This window comes from Ambystoma mexicanum, chromosome 5p, assembly GCF_040938575.1.
Source record: "Ambystoma mexicanum isolate Mex_15411 chromosome 5p, UKY_AmexF1_1, whole genome shotgun sequence".
Taxonomy (NCBI): Eukaryota; Metazoa; Chordata; class Amphibia; order Caudata; family Ambystomatidae; genus Ambystoma; species Ambystoma mexicanum.
In genome coordinates, this window is record NC_090930.1 from 845,159,690 (window position 1) to 845,179,167 (window position 19,478).

The 19,478-nt window shown below is 48.3% G+C and overlaps 1 protein-coding gene across 1 annotated transcript in view; it reads left to right on the forward strand.

The window, feature by feature from the left end:
- NME8 (NME/NM23 family member 8) overlaps nucleotides 1–19,478 on the forward strand; it is a 2,398,321-nt gene that overhangs the window by 1,363,911 nt on the left and 1,014,932 nt on the right. Inside the window, exon 13 of the mRNA XM_069613833.1 lies at nucleotides 6,444–6,588. Coding sequence (XP_069469934.1) covers nucleotides 6,444–6,588 — 145 coding nt within the window. The remainder of the gene's footprint in view (nucleotides 1–6,443; nucleotides 6,589–19,478) is intronic.

Here is a 19,478-nt window from a genome sequence, read left to right on the forward strand (position 1 = left end):
TTCAACGTCGTCTTTGTCGGTGGGAGGAGATCTTCCAGAGAGTTCCTCCATCTCATTTTCAACTCTTCATCGATGGAAAGAAGAGACGCCTAGTAAGTTCCTTACTTTTCAGGGCACCCTGACCGGGGGACTCCTTCTCGGGTGCTCCAGGTCCAGGATGCGCTTCAAAATGTCTGCTACTAGGGATTCTACGGAGGTGCCTCTCAGGCCTAATAGGTGTACCAGGGTTTTCTCTGAGGGTTCCCGCGAGGGGCCTGCCTGTACCGGTTCATGTTTCGAGGTTCACCAATCAGGTGCTGATACCAGCCTAGTCGTGCAGAGGCGTTGGGTACCAGAGTTCACTCCGAGGTCTCCTTGTTTGGAGCTTCCCACACAGACACTGAGTGCGCCCTGAGGCCTCCGTTGAGGCTTTCTGTACCGAACCACGGTTTGAGGCCCCTTTCGGGAGAGCTATAAAGACTGGACTCTGTTTCGAGGTTCCTCATATTGAGGCTAAGGTGCATACCAACAGAACTGAGAGACCTGTTAAGGTCTTGTCTGTGAGGTGGATTCCTCAACTTTCCTGCGCTCGCATTGTTTCTGGTTCTGTTGAGGGGGCACAGGGAGAGGTCGCCAACCGTTTCTCCTCTGTTACCGGCTTGGCTGGGGTTCCTCTCTTGGAGGCTTACTCAAAGGGTCACGACAGGATGTCCAGGAAACATCCAAGGCCCCATAGTACCAACTCTGCCGAGGATCCTTGTGTCAAGGCTAAAGTTTCGATCAAGTCCCCTGACCAGTCTGTGGAGTCACCTGCCTCACCCACACATCTGATGCAGTTCTCCTCAGATGCTCAAAAAATGGCGGGCCTTCCCACGTGGCCTACGGTGGCCATTTTGGATTCTTCCCTCACACCCGCGCTATCGAAGACGGGTGCTGGGAGCCTTCTTTTTGGTGGACTACCTGGTCCACGGGACAGCGTGAATCCGTTCCGCCCTTCCTATAACTGGCGCGCTCAAATGCCACTACCGCATACAGTCTCGCTTCCTCCTGCTTCTGCCCCACTGATCTATGTAGACCCTGTTGGTGGCGTGCCCTCTTGGCCGCCTTCCTCACTACGTTCGTGGGGGTATGCCCCTCATGAGCAGCCTCTGCCCATCCCGGTCCCTAAAGTTTCAGCAGAGGATGCCTTTTTTGGGAAGTTTCAGACTCCTATGAACACTGATCCCATGAGAGAGTACTTTAAAGGCCTTTTTAGGGAGATTTGCCCCCTGGTGCCGCATCCTGCCCGGGCAGTTCCAGTCACAGCACCTGTCGCTCCGGCAGCGGTAGCACCTCTACCTCCCGACCCACCTCCACCTCTTCCGCCTCTGCCTCCGTTGTCTCCGCTTGACAAGACTCCAGCAGAGCGGGACTTCAATTTGACGCCGGTCGCATCGCAACTAGCGGATCCTGGCATTCTGGATGACCTTCAGGCAGACCAGGATAGTGAGGACCAACCCCGTTCTGTCAGAGCATTCCACGACCGGGTTCTGGACATGATGTCACTCCTTGACATACCAGTACGTGAGGCACCCGCTCCGCAGGAAGTGGTGCTTTCGGGGGCGTTCACCTAGTCTCCACAGGAGCGCACCAGCCTGTTCCTTTAGAAGGACGTTCTGGCCGAGGCCCGCAAAGTCTGGGATAAACCCCATACTAGGCTACATATAAATAAGAGAATCGACGCTGTTACAGGCTTCACACCTCCGAGGAAGTAGCCTTGGCATCATGTCACAGCTTAAGTTCTAGCCAAGGAAGACAAGTTGCTTGACTCCTTAGCCAAGAAAGTTTTTGCCAACTCAGCGCTGCAAAAACGTCAGGCTAACGCGGAGCTCATTTTGGTGGCGGCGAATATGAAACTGTGGAGGGACTTGGCACACTTCCAGGAGTTCATTCCTGGAGACAGGTTGGAAGACTTTAAGGGCAGTTTGTCAGACGCCAGGGTTTTGGCACAGGATATGCTGGAGGCTGCTGCGCACCATGTCGACACCTCAGCTCGTCAAGCTTGGCTCCATGCAACAAAGTTTTCGAAGGAGGTCCAAGATAAAGTTCTGGACCCGCCTTTTGATGGAAAAGAGTTGTTTCATTCTTCAACGGATGACATGTGTTTACAAAGACTAAGGCAAGCACACAAACTGCCAAGTCTCTGATGGTGCTAGTGAAGCCCCCAGTCCACGCTCAGAGATCTGAATCCCAGTCTCGGTCCTCCTCTGGCTTCAGAGGGTTCCAGGACCGCATGTCTTGTAGGACTTATCCGCTGAGAGGTAAATCCCGTCGGAGACAGCAACATGGTCGGTTTTTCTCTTGCTCTTCAGCTTCCTCTTCAGGGACAGGTAGTCTCTCCACCAAAAAAAGTCTGCAAAATGATATTTTTTGGCGCTCGCACGAGACTCCGGTGGGAGGACGAATCTCGTCTCATCTGGAGGCATGGCAAACCTTCAGCGAAGACCGGTTTTGTCCATCGCTCGGGCGGGCTTTCGCTTGCCCCTTCCCACTATCCCACCCTTCAATACTCCCTTTCAGCAGTCGGGGACGCCCTCCCTCAGAGCCGAGGTCCAGAAGCTTCTAGACCTGAAGGCGGTGGAACCCGTTCCCCTACTGGAACGAGGGGAGGGCTTCTACTCTCGTCTGTTTACAGTGCCCAAACCCAACCAGATTGGCCTGTGCACCATTCTAGACCTTTCCCAGTTCAACCTTTCTCTTCCCCAAGAGAAATTAAAGATGATCACACCCTGCCAAATAAAGCCCTGTCTTCAGAAGGGCGACTGCCTCAGCGTTGTGGACCTTCAGGACGCGTATATGCATATCCTGATCTGGAGCCCGCATCGGAAATATCTGTGGTTCTCTCAGGGAGAGGAGCACCTCCAATTCAGAGTGCTCCTTTTTGGTCTCAGCTCAGCGCTGAGTGTCTTCACGAAGATGATGTCGGTCATTGTGGCTTTTCTATAGCTACAGGGTATTCATGTGTATCCATATTCGGACTACTGGCTTCTGTGCAGCCCCTGTCCAGTGAAAGCCTCGAGCAATCTTCAGTCTCTCCTTCAGCTCCTGTTCGGGCTTGGGCTGTCGGTGAACTGGTGGAAATCCTCCATGACGATCTCTCAGGACCTGATTTTCCTGGGTTTCCGTTGGAACACGATCGACTGCAGAGTGTACCTGACTGTGGACAGGATGGTGGATCTGTTTTCATTCAGTCAGAGAGCATGTCGGCCTGGTGGTTCCAGAGGCTTCTAGGCCTCATGGCCTCGTGCGTGTTTGCTCTTCCCCTTGCTCGTCTCAAAATGCGACTCACGCAGATGGCTCTTCGGAGTTCCTGCCTTCAGGCAGTGGACCAGGACACCAAAATGATTCTGGTCCCACCCTGCAGGATGACAGATCTCCTATGGTGGTCATCTATCAGCAATCTGTCAGTGGGTGCTCCTTTTCAGGAACCCTCCCCTCAAACGACCATTACGACGGACTCCTCCCTTATCAGGCGGGGCGCAACAATGGATCTTCAGGTTTTAGACATGTGGTCGCCACAGGACAGACAATTTGACATCTATGATCTGGAACTTCTGGCGATTTTCTTGGCGCTCAAAGCCTTCAAGCCAGTGATTGTGAACAAAGTGGTCCGCACCCGCACAGACAATGCAGTATCCATATTTTACATCAAGAAGCAGGGGGGTTCCAGGTCACCTTCCGTTGTAGATCTAGCCATTCAGATTTAGGAATGGGCCATTCAGCACAATGTTTGGCTGCTAGCTGTGCACATTCTGGGCCAGCTGAATGTGACTGCAGACTCTCTCAGTCGGCGAGCAGTGGCCTGCTACGAGTGAAAGCTGAACACAGAGATCCTCTCCGACCTTTTTTCTGTATTGGGGAACTCCATAAGTGGACCTCTTTGCGACGTCATCAAACAGGAAACTTCCTCTTTATGCTTCCAGGAACAGGCTCGGAGCTTCTTCCCTGGGGGATGCTCTCGAGATTCCATGGCACAACATGAGGGCATACGCCTTCCCGCCTCTTCCTCTGATTCACCAGGCGCTATGCAAGCTCAGGAACATGACGAATTGCACTCTCCTGTTCATAGCCCCGTGGTAGCCAGCCAGATTCTGGTTTTCGGAGCTTCAGCATCTGTCAGTCTGCTCACCGATCAGGCTTCTGTTGACTCCCGACCTGCTTCACCAGAACGATCAGCAGATGTAGCACCCCTCCCCACAATAATTCAGCTTGGCGGCCTGTTGCCTGAGTTCAAATCTTTAGAAAGTTTCAACTTGTCAGCGGATAATATGCATATTATCAAGGCCCCTAGAAAACCTTTGACGAGGTCTCAGTATAGGAGCAAATGGCTGTTTCTGTCACTGGTGTTTAGCAAAGCAGCTGGACCCCAGAGAAGCTACCATTGACACGGTCCTGTCATTCATTTCTCATCTGGCAATTTCAGGCATACATGTCTAGTCTTATAGGATTTGTCGGCTATCGCTGCTTACCTGTCCACGGACTATTGCTCTTTTTCATTGACAAACCCTGTCATTAAAAGACACTTGGCAGGTCTATTGCATCTTTATCCACCTGTGCGCAACCCGCATCCAAAGTGGAAACTGAATGTGGTCCTCACTGCCTTATGCCATAAAGCTTTTGAGCCCATAGCTACGGTGGACTTGAAGTTTCTTTCATGGAAAATTGATTTTCTGATTGCAGTGACTTCGGCAAGGCGTGTAAGCGAGCTTCAGGCCTTGTCGGTAGAACATCCATTCCTCACCTTTCACAAGGATACGGTTGTCCTCCGGACCAATCCTTCTTTCCTTCCAAAGGTGGTATCAGATTTTCAACTGAACCACTCTATTTCCTTATCCGTTTTCTTTTCAGACCCGGCCTCACACGGCGAGATGGTATTCGCTACACACCTTCTCAAAATTCTATAACCTGGATGCTTCCCAGTCTAGGGAGCTAACTTTTGTAAAAACAGTACTATACTCAGCCATCCAAGAGTATTGAAAAATCTACCCCCTCCTCCAGAGGAATTGTCCATACTGCTTTGGGAGTCTATCTAAGATGAGGAATACGTTGGAGGACACAATCCACTCGAAGAACCAGTTACTTACCAACTGGTAACGTTCTTTCGATTGGATGTTCCTCCAACGTATTCCTCATCGCTCTCCCAGCCTACCCCTCTGTAGATTTTCCCGGGTTATTGCCATCTCAAATCTCGCAAGGCTCATACCTGTCTGCCGGCACAATCTACACAGTACAAGATCAAAGATAAAAAGGGGAAAAACAGAACTGAGGCCAACAGGCACCGCACGTGCTACTTATACACCTGATGACGTTACCCTCGACGGAGGCCTTCGAGGGACATCGAGTCTACACCATCGACGCATGGCGCCCTTTGCCGAGAACTTTTTTTCCAAAGCAGCTGAAGCTGGACATGTGTCAAAAGGTGAGGAATGCGTGGGATGAGCATCCATTCGATAGAACGTTACCAGCATAAGTAACTTGTTCTTCTATGGATTCTTCCCATGCAGATTCCTCATCTCCTCTCCCATCCACCCCCACACAGAAAGTTGGTGGTTGGTGCGCCTCTTCTATTTAACGTTGACTTGGTGATGGCCCTCATTGACCGTTATCTGTTATTCCTGCCACGTGTTGTTTAAAAAAAATGAAAATAAAAAAATAATTTTTCTGACACTACTTTGTTAGTGGCTATTGCTAATTCTTCCTCCTTCGGAAGCTCATGGTTATTTCATTTTTTTCAGGGCTCATTAGCCCGTTGTTCTCTCTCTGTTTTCCAATGCAGTGTGGTGTGCTCGGGGAAAAAAGGGGGCAACTGGGGTGTGTGGCGTAGTGACGAAGTATATATACGACACCTGATGTCACGTCCGGAGACGACAATCGGATGTCGAGCAAGGCGGATCGATGGCTGAGTCGAGGTCCACTAGCCCCCTATCAAACATTTTCTGAAGCAGAAGAGCTGGATGGAATATCTATCAGATGAGGAATCTGCCGGAGAAGAATCCATAGAAAGAACATTACGGTAGCCATATTTTCCTTCTCATGTTAATATAGGCTCCAAAATCTCACTCAGGTATAGAGATATTCAGGTGTTTGGGGTTCTAAGGAAATTTGCCATGATGGAGAACTATCATTGTAAGTAACTATTCCTCTGTAAGCATCTCTTTACAATTCATCTATTGATCTTTCGTACAAAACGTTTCTTAAAACATGTGCTTCATACATCACTTACTAAAGTCTTATGTATTTTTAGCTTGAGCTTCTGCTATGGAATGACCTTGTTGACAACAAGGTGCTTACCATTTTGGGCATGTCAATCAGCAGTTTAAAGTAATTATTAATCAAAATATTAAATTAAGCTATATTTTAATGTGCTTGTTTTTCTACATGTAAATACTGCTGTTTGCTATACAAAGTACATGTTTCTACCGCAGATGCTGTTCTGGAAAAGATTATCGAAGGTGGCTTTCAGATTGCTTTGCAAAAGGAATTACTGCTTACAGAAGATCAAGCACGTTTATTTTACCTTGATCAAGAGGAAAACGAGATTTTCTCACTTCTTATAACACATATGACAAGGTAATTTCATAGTTCAGAAGATTATGACAGTAGAAGTATTACGATATTGTTAAGCATTGTTTTGTCTCTACGTACAGAAGTCAATTAGACAGTAGAAGGGGGGGAGATGACAAAGACTTAACACAATCTCTTCAAACTCCTACAACCACCTGTTCCCAATAACTCATATGTAAATGTGAATTAATTGTACTGAGCTACCCTTGGATAGGCTTTTGGTGGAATTGAAGAGTCTGATGCTTTACTCTGCTAGACGTTCCAAGGGTTTAGGTCTACTTGGACGTAAATATTTGACCTTTTCACATCTGACAGAATTTATTTTGGTCGGAATTACCACACCCCTATATATATTTAATTAAATGTAACCGAATTTCAACCAAGTAAACGATCAAAAAATTCGGTCAAAAGGTCAAATATTTTTCAAACAAGTAGGCTAATACCCATTCCAAGCTGTGCAGGAAACACAACCGAACAAAGCAAAACAATTGAGAGATCAAGAACATACATGTGGTCTTGACAAAGGGGATTTCAACATGGCACAAGACCCTCCTTACTAATACTGCTGATTATTTAAGGGATCTGTGTAGACAGAAAGGTCTTCCTGTCAAAGGCTAGAAACAAGAAATTATTGATAGACTGTTAGAGAAACAAAGTCTGGATAGTGGTGCTGTAGTGCCCACTACCCCAGCAAATTTGGCAAACAGTAATGAGGATAATGTTGAAGATGTTATTGTTGAGGCAGATGAGGAAGAGGAGGATAACTATGTTACCCCCTCTGGTCCTCTGCCTGCTCAAGGGCCTCAACCTGTAGCTACTGGACCCTTGCCAGGTCCCACATTAAGTCCTGAATGTATCTCCCTAGAAGAAATGAGACTTGAACTTGAATTCAAAAGAATTAGTGCCCAAACTGAACATAGACACCAAGAACTAAGGCTCAAAGAAATGGAGCTCAACCATGAGCTTGAGATGAAGAAATTGTCTTTGGAAAATGCTTCTCTCCCCGAATCCTCTAGATCTTCCAGTCCAAAAAGACCCCGGGTGCCTAAAGAGATTGTGGGTATGTATGAACTTAAGTTGGATGTATTAGATTGGCTTGCTATGTTTGAATATAATCATGGGCTCCAGGATATCACAGGTGATCAGTCGATCCCCTGGTTATTCTCTAGGCTCCCCCCTGTTGCATCTGATGTGGTAATGGAGTTGGGGGAGGAGGAGAGAAAAGATTTTGAATGTGTAAAGCTAGCTTTAATAGCTAGATTTGGGAAAACTCCTTCCCAGTACCTTAAGAGGTTTAGGAAGCTCAGAAATCATGATAGTACCCCTTGGGCTACTTGGGTGAATGAGTGTTTGAAGAACTTAGAGGGATGGGTTAAGGGTTATATAGTTAACACTTATGAAGGAATGAGAAATCTTGTTATGATGGAGTTTATCTATGATGCCTGCTCTCCAGAGCTCAGACATCACTTAGCTGATTCAAAAGAGTTAGATTCTAAGAAACTGGCTAAGGCTGCTGACTTGTGGGTTTCCAACAGGGCTACTGAAAAGGATTCAGGGGTAACTCAGAAAAAGTATGAGGGAAAGCAGCCAAAGAAAGACAACAAAGATAATTCAAATAATTGCAATTCCAAAGAGGGCCACAAACACATTTCTAAGGGTAAGCTACCAGGGAAACCTAGTCAGGCTAGTTTACCTTCTGGTCCCAGACCAGAAGGAGGTCAGACCAAGCCACCATTCATAAAGACATTTGGAAAATGTTATGTTTGTGGCTCAACTGACCATGTGAATGGGGATCCCAGATGTAAGGGTAAACCTTCAGGGGTCCACACTGTCTCCTTAGCCTTTGCTCCAGAGGAGGAAGTACATATGGTCAGTGGAAACTTTCAACTACTAGCTGATGATCCCCTTGGAGTCTCAGCTAGTGTATCTTTAGTATCTCTTAGATTGTGGGAACAACAGAATTTAGATGTGTATAATTCTATCCCTCCTAATACTAAAGAGTATTATAAAGACAGTGTCCTAGCCAACGGCCAGGAGACTCCTGCCATTAGAGACACTGGGGCCAGCATAACTGTGGTGGACACATCTTTTTTCAAGCTGGAGGATGTTGCTAAGGCACCCAAACGCCTCACCAAGTTAGCTGGAGGGCCTGTGCAGATGCTTCCCCAATTACCAGCTCTCATCCAGTGCAATGAAATTACTGTCAGGATACCTGTGAGTGTACAATCTGAAGTACCAGGAAGGGTGCTGTTGGGCAATGATTTGAAAGACCTGGGAGTAGTATCCAGTACTCCCAGACCTCATAGAAAGAGATTACAGAAGCTTACCAGACCTGCAAGGGAGAGGACCTTGAGGGGCTCTCCTGAGGAGATGATAGACAAATAAATCACTCCTACTCCACTGGAGTTACTTACTGCTATCTCTAAACAATCAGAAGCAAAGGGGAGACCCAAGGCTTCCAAAAAGAAACCAGCAGAAAGCACTCCAGTGCTGCCAACCAGGAAATCTCCTAGGTTATCAAAAATCACACCTGTGAATCCTCCTCCAGCTAAGGCTGAGAGTGAGGTACAACCCTGTGTGGTTGAACTAGAGCCTGAGGACTCAGATCTAGTAGGAGGCCAGGAACTCATTGGAGATCTTGACCCTGTGGACCATCCAGAGCTGCGGTCGTTACTGGCAGAAGGTGGACCCCAAAGGGCAGACTTCATTAAGGGACAAAGAGAATGTCCAACTCTGGAAGGTCTTCGCCACCAGGCAGCTTCTCAACTTGAAGGGCAAGAGCCTGGGAAGTATAGGTTACACTGGGAAGATGGCCTCTTCTATAGTGGACCAACAGAGTCAACTCCTGGGGACAACAAAAGGCTTGTAGTGCCCCAAGCAAACAGACTCCAATTCTTGCAACTAGCCCATGAGATACCTTTGGCTGGTCACTTGAGGTTCAAGAAGACCAAGGAAAGGCTCCCTCTCTACTTTTATTGGCCTAAAATGGGGGCTGAGGTCGATAAGTATTGCAAGAGTTGCCACACTTGCCAAACCTCTGGTAAAAGTGGCTCCAAGAACGTGGCAACTCTAGTGCCTCTCCCTGTGGTGGGAGTACCATTTGAGAGGGTAGGAATCGACATTGTTGGTCCCCTTGATCCTCCAGCTTCTTCAGGCAACAGGTTTATACTTGTAGTAGACCATGCTACTAGGTTCCCTGAAGCAATTCCTATGGGGACTGTTACAGCTCAGGCTGTAGCTAAGGCCCTCCTTGGTATTTATTTTTTACCAGGGTTTGGTTTCCTAAGGAGGTAATATCCAACAGGGGGTCACATTTTATGTCCCACTACATGAAGGCCATGTGGAAAAACTGCAGAGTTACCTACAGGTTCTCAACAGCATACCACCCTCAGACAAATGGATTGGTAGAAAGGTTTAATAGAACCATGAAGAGCATGATAGGAGCTTTAGAAGACCCCCTTAAGAAAAAGTGCCTTCTCTTTGCATATAGAGAAATCCCTCAGGAGGGAGTGGGTTACAGTCCCTTTGAACTTCTCTATGGCCATCCGGTTAGAGGTCCATTGACCCTGATCAAGGATGGGTTGTAGAGTGTTCCTTGCCCCACACCAGTCAGAGTCACTGACTATGTGATAGGACTCCGGAGGAGAATGTCACACATGATGGCTGAAGCAAGTGAAAACTTGAAAGCAGGTCAGGCTCTGGTCAAGCATTGGCATGACCAGAAGGCCAACATGGTTGAGTTCGCTCAAGGCCAGCTAGTTCTTGTTATGGTACCAACAAGGCAGAGGGCCTTGCAGGACAAATGGATGGGACCCTTCAAGGTTGTGGGAAAACTTGGAGAGATGAACTATCTGGTGGACTTAGGCAATCCTAAGGAGGCTCCAAGAGTCTTTCACATCAACCGTCTAAAAGCTTATGTCTCGAGACCAGAACTGGGAGCTTTGCTTCTAGCTTCAGCTCAAGAGGAGGAGGAGAGTGAACCTCTGCCTGACCTCCTCCAAGGCAAACCTTTAGATGAGAAAATTGGAGTCAATCTCTCTTCTAATCTGACACCTGAGCAACAGGAGGAGTGCAAACTTTTGTTAAATCAATTTGCCCCCCTGTTCTCACTGACACCAGGTTTGACCCCTTGGGGCCAACATGATATCCAAACTGGCGACTGTCTACCTGTCAAAAGCAGGGGCTACAGGATGTCAGAAAATGTAAGAACCCACATCAAAGGAGAGGTCAACAAGATGCTTGACATCGGGGTAATAGAGCCCTCTACTAGTCCATGGTCTAGCCCAGTTGTGTTAGTGCCAAAGGCAGGATCCAAGGAGTTGAGATTCTGTGTGGACTATAGAGCTCTAAATGCAGTCACTAAAACTGATGCCCATCATTTGCCAAGGAGGACAGATGAGCTGGTGGATAGACTTGGTTCAGCCAAGTTCCTCAGCACATTTGATCTCACGTCAGGCTATTGGCAAATAGCCCTGACTGACCATGCTACTGCATTCTCCACCCCAGTTGGCTTATACCAGTTTAAGGTTATGCCTTTTGGATTAAAGAATGCACCTGCTACATTCCAAAGGATGGTTAATCAGGTTCTGAATGGGATGGAGGACTTCTGCGTGGCATACTTGGATGACATTGCAGTGTTCAGCCCTACTTGGAAAGAACATGTTGACCACCTAGGATATGTTTTGCAGGCTCTGCATCAGGCCCATCGGACCATAAAGGCAAGCAAAGGTCAAATTGGTCAGAGTAAAGTGGTCTACCTTGGGCATGAGGTAGGAGGTGGTGAAATAAGGCCTTTGCTCAGCAAGATTGAAGCTGTGCAAAATTGGACAACCACTTCTACTCAAACTCCTAGGCCTCAATGGGTATTACAGGAATTTCATTGAGAGCTATGGGTCCATAGCTTCTCCACTGAATGTAATCTCTTCTCCTAAATTCCCTAAAAAGGTCAAATGGAATGAGGAGTGCAATCAGGCCTTTGAAAGCCTAAAGAAAGCCCTTTGTCAAGCTCCAGTTCTCAGAGCTCCTGACTACCACCAACCCTTCATTGTACAGACAGATGCTTCCAATATAGGAATAGGTGCAGTACTCAGTCAACTGGATGAGAAAGGTAGGGAACACCCCATTTGCTTCATCAGTAGGAAACTGAAGGAACCTGAAACAAGGTGGGCAACTATTGAGAGAGAATGTTTTGCCATTGTGTGGGCTTTGAAGAAGTTTAGACCATACATCTATGGATCTACTTTCACCATTCAAACAGACCACCAACCCTTGAGATGGTTGATGCAAATGAAAGGGGAAAACCCAAAACTGCTAAGATGGTCAATCTGCCTCCAAGGGTTTGATTTTACCATTGAGCACAGGTCAGGTTGTCACCACCAAAATGCTGATGGTCTCTCTAGGATGTTTTTAACCGACTAGAGGTATGAGACTCATCCAGGAGTGGATTAGATCCTCCTGTCCCTTAGTCTGAGGGGGCGGGGAGGGGCGAGTGTTAGGGAGAATTCTCATTTCATGGCTAATTATCCTTACCTGTAGAGTCCCCCAGCAGCTTTGCTGGATTTGAAGGGTTTGTTTCTTTTTACCTGCTAAGAGTGAGACTCTTTTTCCCACTCTTAGGCATTTTTGCTATAAGTGTTCTAGGCTATTTTTGTGTTTAATGCCTATGGGATCTTTTCTCTCACCCATAGGAACCATCTTTATGCACATGTGTCACACAGCACCCTCTGTGCCGTGACACAGGGGTGTCGTAGCGACCCCCAAACATAGACTCCATACCCTGGGACTGACTACTGTCTCCCAGGGCATGTAAAGTCCCCATTGACTTTACTAGTCGATTTTTATGAACTTAACCAGTACACCCCATCTTAATATGGAAGTACTGGGAGGGGTTAATAGTTTTTCCCCTATGTTCATTTTCGAGAGGGTACCTTAAAGTCCCCCGTCTACAAAGTTTCTGGCTGGTGGCAGTGGTTACTACCTTTTATATTCAACCGCAAATATTTCTCTATGGGAATTTCCCATTGTTCGAGGCTACCACTTTTACTGACAGCCTCTAACATACCGCCGGTCTATTTTACTCCGGTAGGTTTTATTTGCCAGAACTTTGACAAAACTTCTTTCGAAGGGATTGTGTCCTCCGACGTATTCCTTATCTTAGATATCTCTTTCCAGCTTTGCTGGCCTCGGAAATATTTTCTCTCTAGAGGGCGCTGCGCGTCGACGTCCGCCGAGTCGATGTCCCTCGACAGCTGCCGTATCGACGTCGACGTCATCCTGCCTATAAAGGCCACGCGCAGCGTCCGTTGCTCAGTTCCGTTTTTCCACGCTTACACAGTGCCTCGGAATATGGTTGCTCAGCTTCGTAGAGAATTATTCCTATTTCCTCGAGATATTCGATCCATACTCGATGGCTTCCTCGTCTGAGCCGACGACCCCTCGGTCCGGCTTTAAAAAATGCCAAGACTGTGGAAAAAAGTTGTCGCTGACTGACCCTCACAGAGTCTGTCTGTGGTGTTTGGGAGCTGAACACCATTGTTCGGAGTGCGAGGACTGTATGTCCATGACAGCTAAGGCCCTGAAGGAGCGTAGGGGGAAGCTGGAAAAAGATAAGACTTCTAAAGCTTCTTCATCCTCGACAAAGTTGAGACATTCGTCTCCTCGTCACCATTCGCGCTCCAGGTCTCGAAGCGGGTCCCATCCCTCCTCGAGATCGAATCACTCAAAAAGGAGACGCCGAAGATCCCCTTCTTCGTCCTCCTCTTCCTCTGTTTCACCTAAGAGAATCCCTTTCCCCACGAAACATAGTTCCCGGGCTGAATGGGAGGAATTCCGAAAAAATATGATGAGCGTCTTCGAGAAAGCGGCCTCGACCCCCTCGAAGACTGCCGAGAGCGATGCTCTGGTCGAAAGACCCGAAGGTCCAAAACGCTGCGAGTCGCAGTACCCGGCGAAGGAAGCTTCTCGAGTGCGTCACGAACCCTTGAGTAAAGCAAAGACCTCGAAGCCTTCTTCGAAGGTTCCGTCGACGCCGTCGACGAAGGTTCCGTCGACGCTGAGGTCGGTGTCTTCGACACCGTTGTCGAAGGGACCTTCGACACACGGGTCTGTCGACTCGACGCCATCCTCAACACTGGCGTCGACGCCAAGGAAAGTCACGGTTGCGGCGCACCCAGTGGCTATTCCCAGGTCTTCGATGACGATGTCGTCGAGATTGTCGACATCCTCAAGCAGAATTCCAATTCTATCGAGGACCTCGAGGCCTCCGCCTTTGTTTTCGACGCCACGTTTGAAGCCTTCGACGTCGGCGTCGACGACATCAACGTTTTCGAGGCCGATTACAACAAGTTTGGCACCCTGTGCCTTGGAGATGGGTTTCACACCCTTTGTGAGTTCAGACCAATTGAGAACAATGTGCTCAATTATGGAAGAGGGAGAACTATCTGACCAAGAAGAGACATTTCAGTTGCAGGGATCTGCAACCCCAGTTCAAGAGGAGTTATCCTCAGAGGAATGCAGATTGAAGGAACTCCAGGATTCCTTACATGGGGCAAATGGTTTAGACACTTCCTCAGAGGTGGAGTTCGCTGGCCCAGACCCGGGGGAGCATGCTGAAACCCCTTATAGAGCCTTAATGGCCAGGATCACAGAATTTATGGGGTGGTAAACACCTTCACAGGCTTTCCAACAGGATGACCTCACGCATATTCTTGACAAAGGTCCACAGGAGGATCCTGTAGTACCTTTTCATAAAGCTCTTCATAGGAAAATCATGACGAACTGGGAAACCCCAGATGTCGTCCCGGCAGTAAATAAAAAACTGTCTACTAAATACAGGGTATCTTCTGCAGACCCGGAGTTTTTGTCCAAACACCCATCCCCAGAAAGTCTGGTGGTACAGGCAGCATCTTCTACTGACATCAAGACAGCTTATCCTACCGTCCCACAGGACAGGGATGATAAAAAATATGCTATGGGGAAGAAAGTCTTTTCGGCATGTATCATGGCGTTAAAATCTATTAATGCTACTTGCACCCTTGCTAGATTTAGCCATACACTTTGGGAGTGTGCTTCTACAGCGGCTGACTGCATCCCGGAGGGAGAAGAAAGGGAGGCGTTCCTAAATATCATAAAGGACGGTAAAGATGCTATGTGCGAATCCCTCCAGACGGGCATTGATTGGGCTGACAGTATCAGCAGAGCAATGGCGGCAAGTACAACAACCAGGAGATTTGCTTGGTTGAGAAAGTCTGGTTTTGCCCCAGATGTGCAAGCCAGGCTCTTGAACACGCCATTTGATGGCTCTTCTTTGTTTGGGAAAAAGGCGGATGACAGTTTAGAAAAACTGCAAACATCAAAGGCAGGAGCAAAATCCCTAGGCACTGCAATCCGTCAGACACCTTTTCGTCCCACAGGAACCTCTGCGAGAGGCAAGTCCTTTCGCTTCTACTCCTCATTCGGAAGAGGTAGAGGACGACCGGCTCAAAGGGGACAAAGAGGAACCACCCGAAGTGGACGGGGTAGATATTCAAAAGCCGCAGCAACAGCAGGTGCCTCTTTACCATTGACATCTGCATCAGCCGCCCCAAAACCACTCTGAGGACTTCCCTCACAAGACACCTGTAGGAGGCAGGTTAACTCAACATCTGGCGGAATGGCAGGCTATCACTTCAGATGCTTGGGCATTGGAGACAGTCGCACAAGGTTACTGCCTGCCTCTCCTACGCATACCTCAGAGTCATCCACCGGGGATCAGCTCTCAAAAAGCTCCAGACCCGCTCCTCTTGCAGGAAATTTTAGACCGGCTAGAGAAAGGTGCCATAGAACCGGTACCTGTAGCGGAGAGGAACAAGGGCTGATACTCCCCTTACTTTCTCATTCCAAAGAAAGACGGAGGACTGAGACCCATCTTGGACTTGCGAGAATTGAACAAATTCCTCAGGAAAGACAAATTCAAGATGGTAACTCTTTCTCAGATCCTTCAGGCCCTTCAGTTCCAGGACTGGTTGGTATCTCTGGACCTTCAGGACGCTTATTTCCATGTGCCAATCCATCTCAAACACAGGAAATACCTGAGGTTCGCAATTGGCAACTCTCATTATCAATTTTGGGTGCTGCCATTTGGGCTGACCTCCGCCCTGAGGGTCTTCACCAAGTTAATGTCAGTAGTGGCTGCAAGTCTAAGGAGGGAAGGGATTCACATCTACCCCTACCTGGACGATTGGTTGATCAGAGCTGTATCTTCGGAACAAGCTCAGATCCAGCTAGATCATGTTTGCCACTCCCTTCACAGACTGGGCTTCTCCCTCAATTTAAAGAAGTCACAAATGATACCATCGCAGAGACTCCAGTTCATCGGAGCAATCCTGGACACTTCCCTGGGAAAAGCCTCGCCACCAGAGGTGAGGGCTCAAGATATTCTACAGATGGTTACCAAGTTTCAAAATGCCCAACGTCTCCCAGCCTTCGACTTTTTGAGGTTGCTAGGCCTCATGGCATCCTGCATTTTCCTAGTACCAGAGGCTCGCCTGAGAATGAGATCCCTCCAGTGGGCACTGAGAACTCAGTGGTCACAATTCTCAGGGAGAATGACAGATCTTCTTCAGGTTCCTGACAGGGTGGCTTGAGACCTTCAGTGGTGGGCCTGTCAGGAGAACATTCTGAAAGGAGAGCAGTTTTGGCAACCCTGGCCGGAGATAACAGTAGTCACGGATGCCTCACTCACGGGGTGGGGAGCCCACGCCAACGACTTGACCATCAGCGGTCGTTGGTCTCCATCGGAGTCCAGACTACATATCAACCTGTTAGAGCTGAGGGCCATCAGACTTGCGCTGAAGGCTTTTCTGCCATCTGTACAAGGAAAGAATGTCCTGATAATGACGGACAACACAGTGGCCATGCATTACCTCAACAAAAGAGGAGGCGTAGGATCACTACCTCTGTGCAGAGAGGCGATGCAGCTCTGGTTTTGGGCAATCCAAGCAGGAATCTCTCTATCGGCAGTTCACCTAGCCGGAGAGAAGAACTTGACAGCGGATGCTCTGAGCAGGCAGAGTACAGTCTCCCACGAGTGGGAACTAGCTCAGGAAGTCCTTCAAGAGATCTTCGCCCTTTGGGGAACCCCTCAGGTGGATCTGTTCGCCACCAGTGTCAACAGGAAGTGCGATCTGTTCTGTTCAAGGGAATTTCCCCCGAGAGGAGCTCTAGGAGACGCGTTCATAGTGGACTGGGAGTTTCCGCTCCTATACGCGTTTACACCGGTCCCTGTCATTCCTCAAATGATCAGGAGGTTGAGAAGATTCCAGAAAACCATGATGCTAATTGCCCCGGATTGGGCCAGGAGAACGTGGTACCCGGACCTTCTAGACTTGTCCATCTGCCCTCCAATTCGACTTCCACTCAGAGAGAATCTGCTCTCACAGAAGGGAGGTCAGGTTCTCCATCCAGACATAAAAACCCTCAACCTTCACGCTTGGCTTCTGAAAGGCTGAGGTACAAGGATTGGGACCTCCCTGATGATGTTATGGAGGTGTTGCTTTCGGCAAGAAGGCCAGCAACAAAATCTTTATACCGCTGCCGTTGGAACAGATTTTACAGCTGGTGTAGGGATAAGAATATCGATCCCTTTTCATGTGGTACACCAATGGTTTTGTCCTTCCTACTTTATTTAGCGAATTCAGGCCTTCAAGTTGGCACCATCAAGGGCTATCTCGCAGCGCTATCCATCTTTAAGCGCACTGCGGAAGAACCATCCTATTTCAAGTTACCCTTGGTAATACAGTTTCTGAAGGGGTTAACTAACGTTTATCCCCCAAGACCATTCCAGGTTCCCCTTTGGGATTTAAATTTAGTCCTAACTTTCCTGATGGGCACACCTTTCAAACCACTCCACTCTTGTTCGTTAAGGTTTCTTACCCTTAAGACTGTTTTATTATTAGCACTTACATCTGCTAGAAGGGTGAGCGAGTTACAAGCTCTTTCTTGTAAACCCCCTCATACAATCTTTCACAAAGACAAAGTTGTTCTGCAAGTGAAGCCTAATTTCCTCCCAAAGGTGGTTTCTGAATTTCATATCACACAGAAGATTACCCTTCCATCTTTCTATCCTCCTCCCCATCCGGGGAAAGAGGAAGAGAGGTTACACAGGCTGGACCCAAGAAGGGCTTTAAGTTTTTACATTAGTAGACTGGCTAGGATAAGACAAGCAGACCAGCTGTTTGTAGACTATGCAGGTCACAAGCTGGGGTTACCGATAACTAAGCAGACCATTTCCAGATGGATCATTTTAGCCATTTTGGAATGTTATAAACTGGCAGGAAAAGAGCCCCCTCAAAATCTTAGGGCTCATTCGACCAGAGGTATCGCAGCTTCATCGGCCCTCAAAAGAAGAGTGCCGGTTAGAGACATATGTGCGGCTGCCACATGGTCGTCCGTCCATACCTTCGCACGGTTTTACAACTTGGATTCCTCCTCCAGTCAAGAGACTAGGTTTGGAAGGGCAGTATTGCACTCTATTCATCAATAAGAGGAAGCATGAAGTCAGTACTCCCACCTCCAATAACAGAATACTGCTATGGGAGCCTATCTAAGATAAGGAATACGTCGGAGGACACAATCCCTTCAAAGAACAAGTTACTTTTTACCTTGTAACGTTCTTTTGATGGGATGTTCCTCCGACGTATTCCTTATCGACCTTCCCATCCATCCCCGCAGTACTACTTCCCTTGTTGTTGCAGCTTACGCTCCTTCAGGGTGATTAGTCTAGTCCAGAAAGAATTATTGTGGGCTACAAAACGGAACTGAGCAACGGACGCTGTGCGCGGCCTTTATAGGCAGGATGACATCGACATCGATACGGCGGCTGTCGAGGAACATCGACTCGGCGGACGTCGACGCGCAGCGCCCTCTAGAGAGAAAAAATTTCCGAGGCCAGCAAAGCTGGAAAGAGATATCTAAGATAAGGAATACGTCGGAGGAACATCCCATCGAAAGAAAGTTACAAGGTAAGAAGTAACTTGTTCTTCTCGAGTCTTACTCCATTTTCCTAACCCAGGTCGGGGATCCTTTGTTCGTCCTTTTGGCGGGCTTCTGCCAAGAAGCCCTCCTTTCGGCGCCACTGAGTCTGGGGTGGGTCTGTTGTTTGGGAGGGGGAGTAGAACCCCTGGACAGAGTTGCCACCGCAACTCAGGTCGCACTCTAACCTGATAGGCTGGAGGGTCTCCCGCCAAGATGACCACTCCACTGTGTGAGTGACAGCTAGGCTGTATGCTGTATGAATGGGTCTCTTTCTGCATAAAAGCAGGGTCCTGAGGACTGGAAGAGAAAGACGTCGCCACTGGAACTACAGAACCGAAGGGAAGAGAAGCCAGAGACATCTTCAGCATCTACACCACTGGTGAAGCCCTGCGGATCGTCTCACTACTTTTCTTTCACACGATGAGAGGAGATCTTCAGCGGAGGAGCGTCCTTCCCTTGAGCTGGTGGGGTCAACCAGTTCACCTATCGCATCCTCAGCCTGCCTTGGTCGACTCGACAGTGCCCCGCACTTGAAGACCGGATAGCCAGGCAGCTATCGACCCAGACCACGATTAAAAGGAGCGTACCTTTTAAACTTTGTTTGGCAGCACCGTGGCTGGTTTCATCCCTGGGTAGTGCAGCGACTCGAACCTTCCTCCACGACGAGAGATTCTCTTCCTCTCCCCCTCAAACTGCAGGAACTACCAGGAACAACCGCCACCGCAGGAGCCACCTCTCCACATTTAAGGTGCATTGTTCCGCCAGGCCGCCCTTTCTCCGTGGTAGCCCTAAAGGTGTTTTAAATCCTTTAACTACTTGTGGGGATGGCCACCCTCTCTCTTAACATTGTCTTTCGCCTTGCATCTACCTCTTCAAAGGTTTTC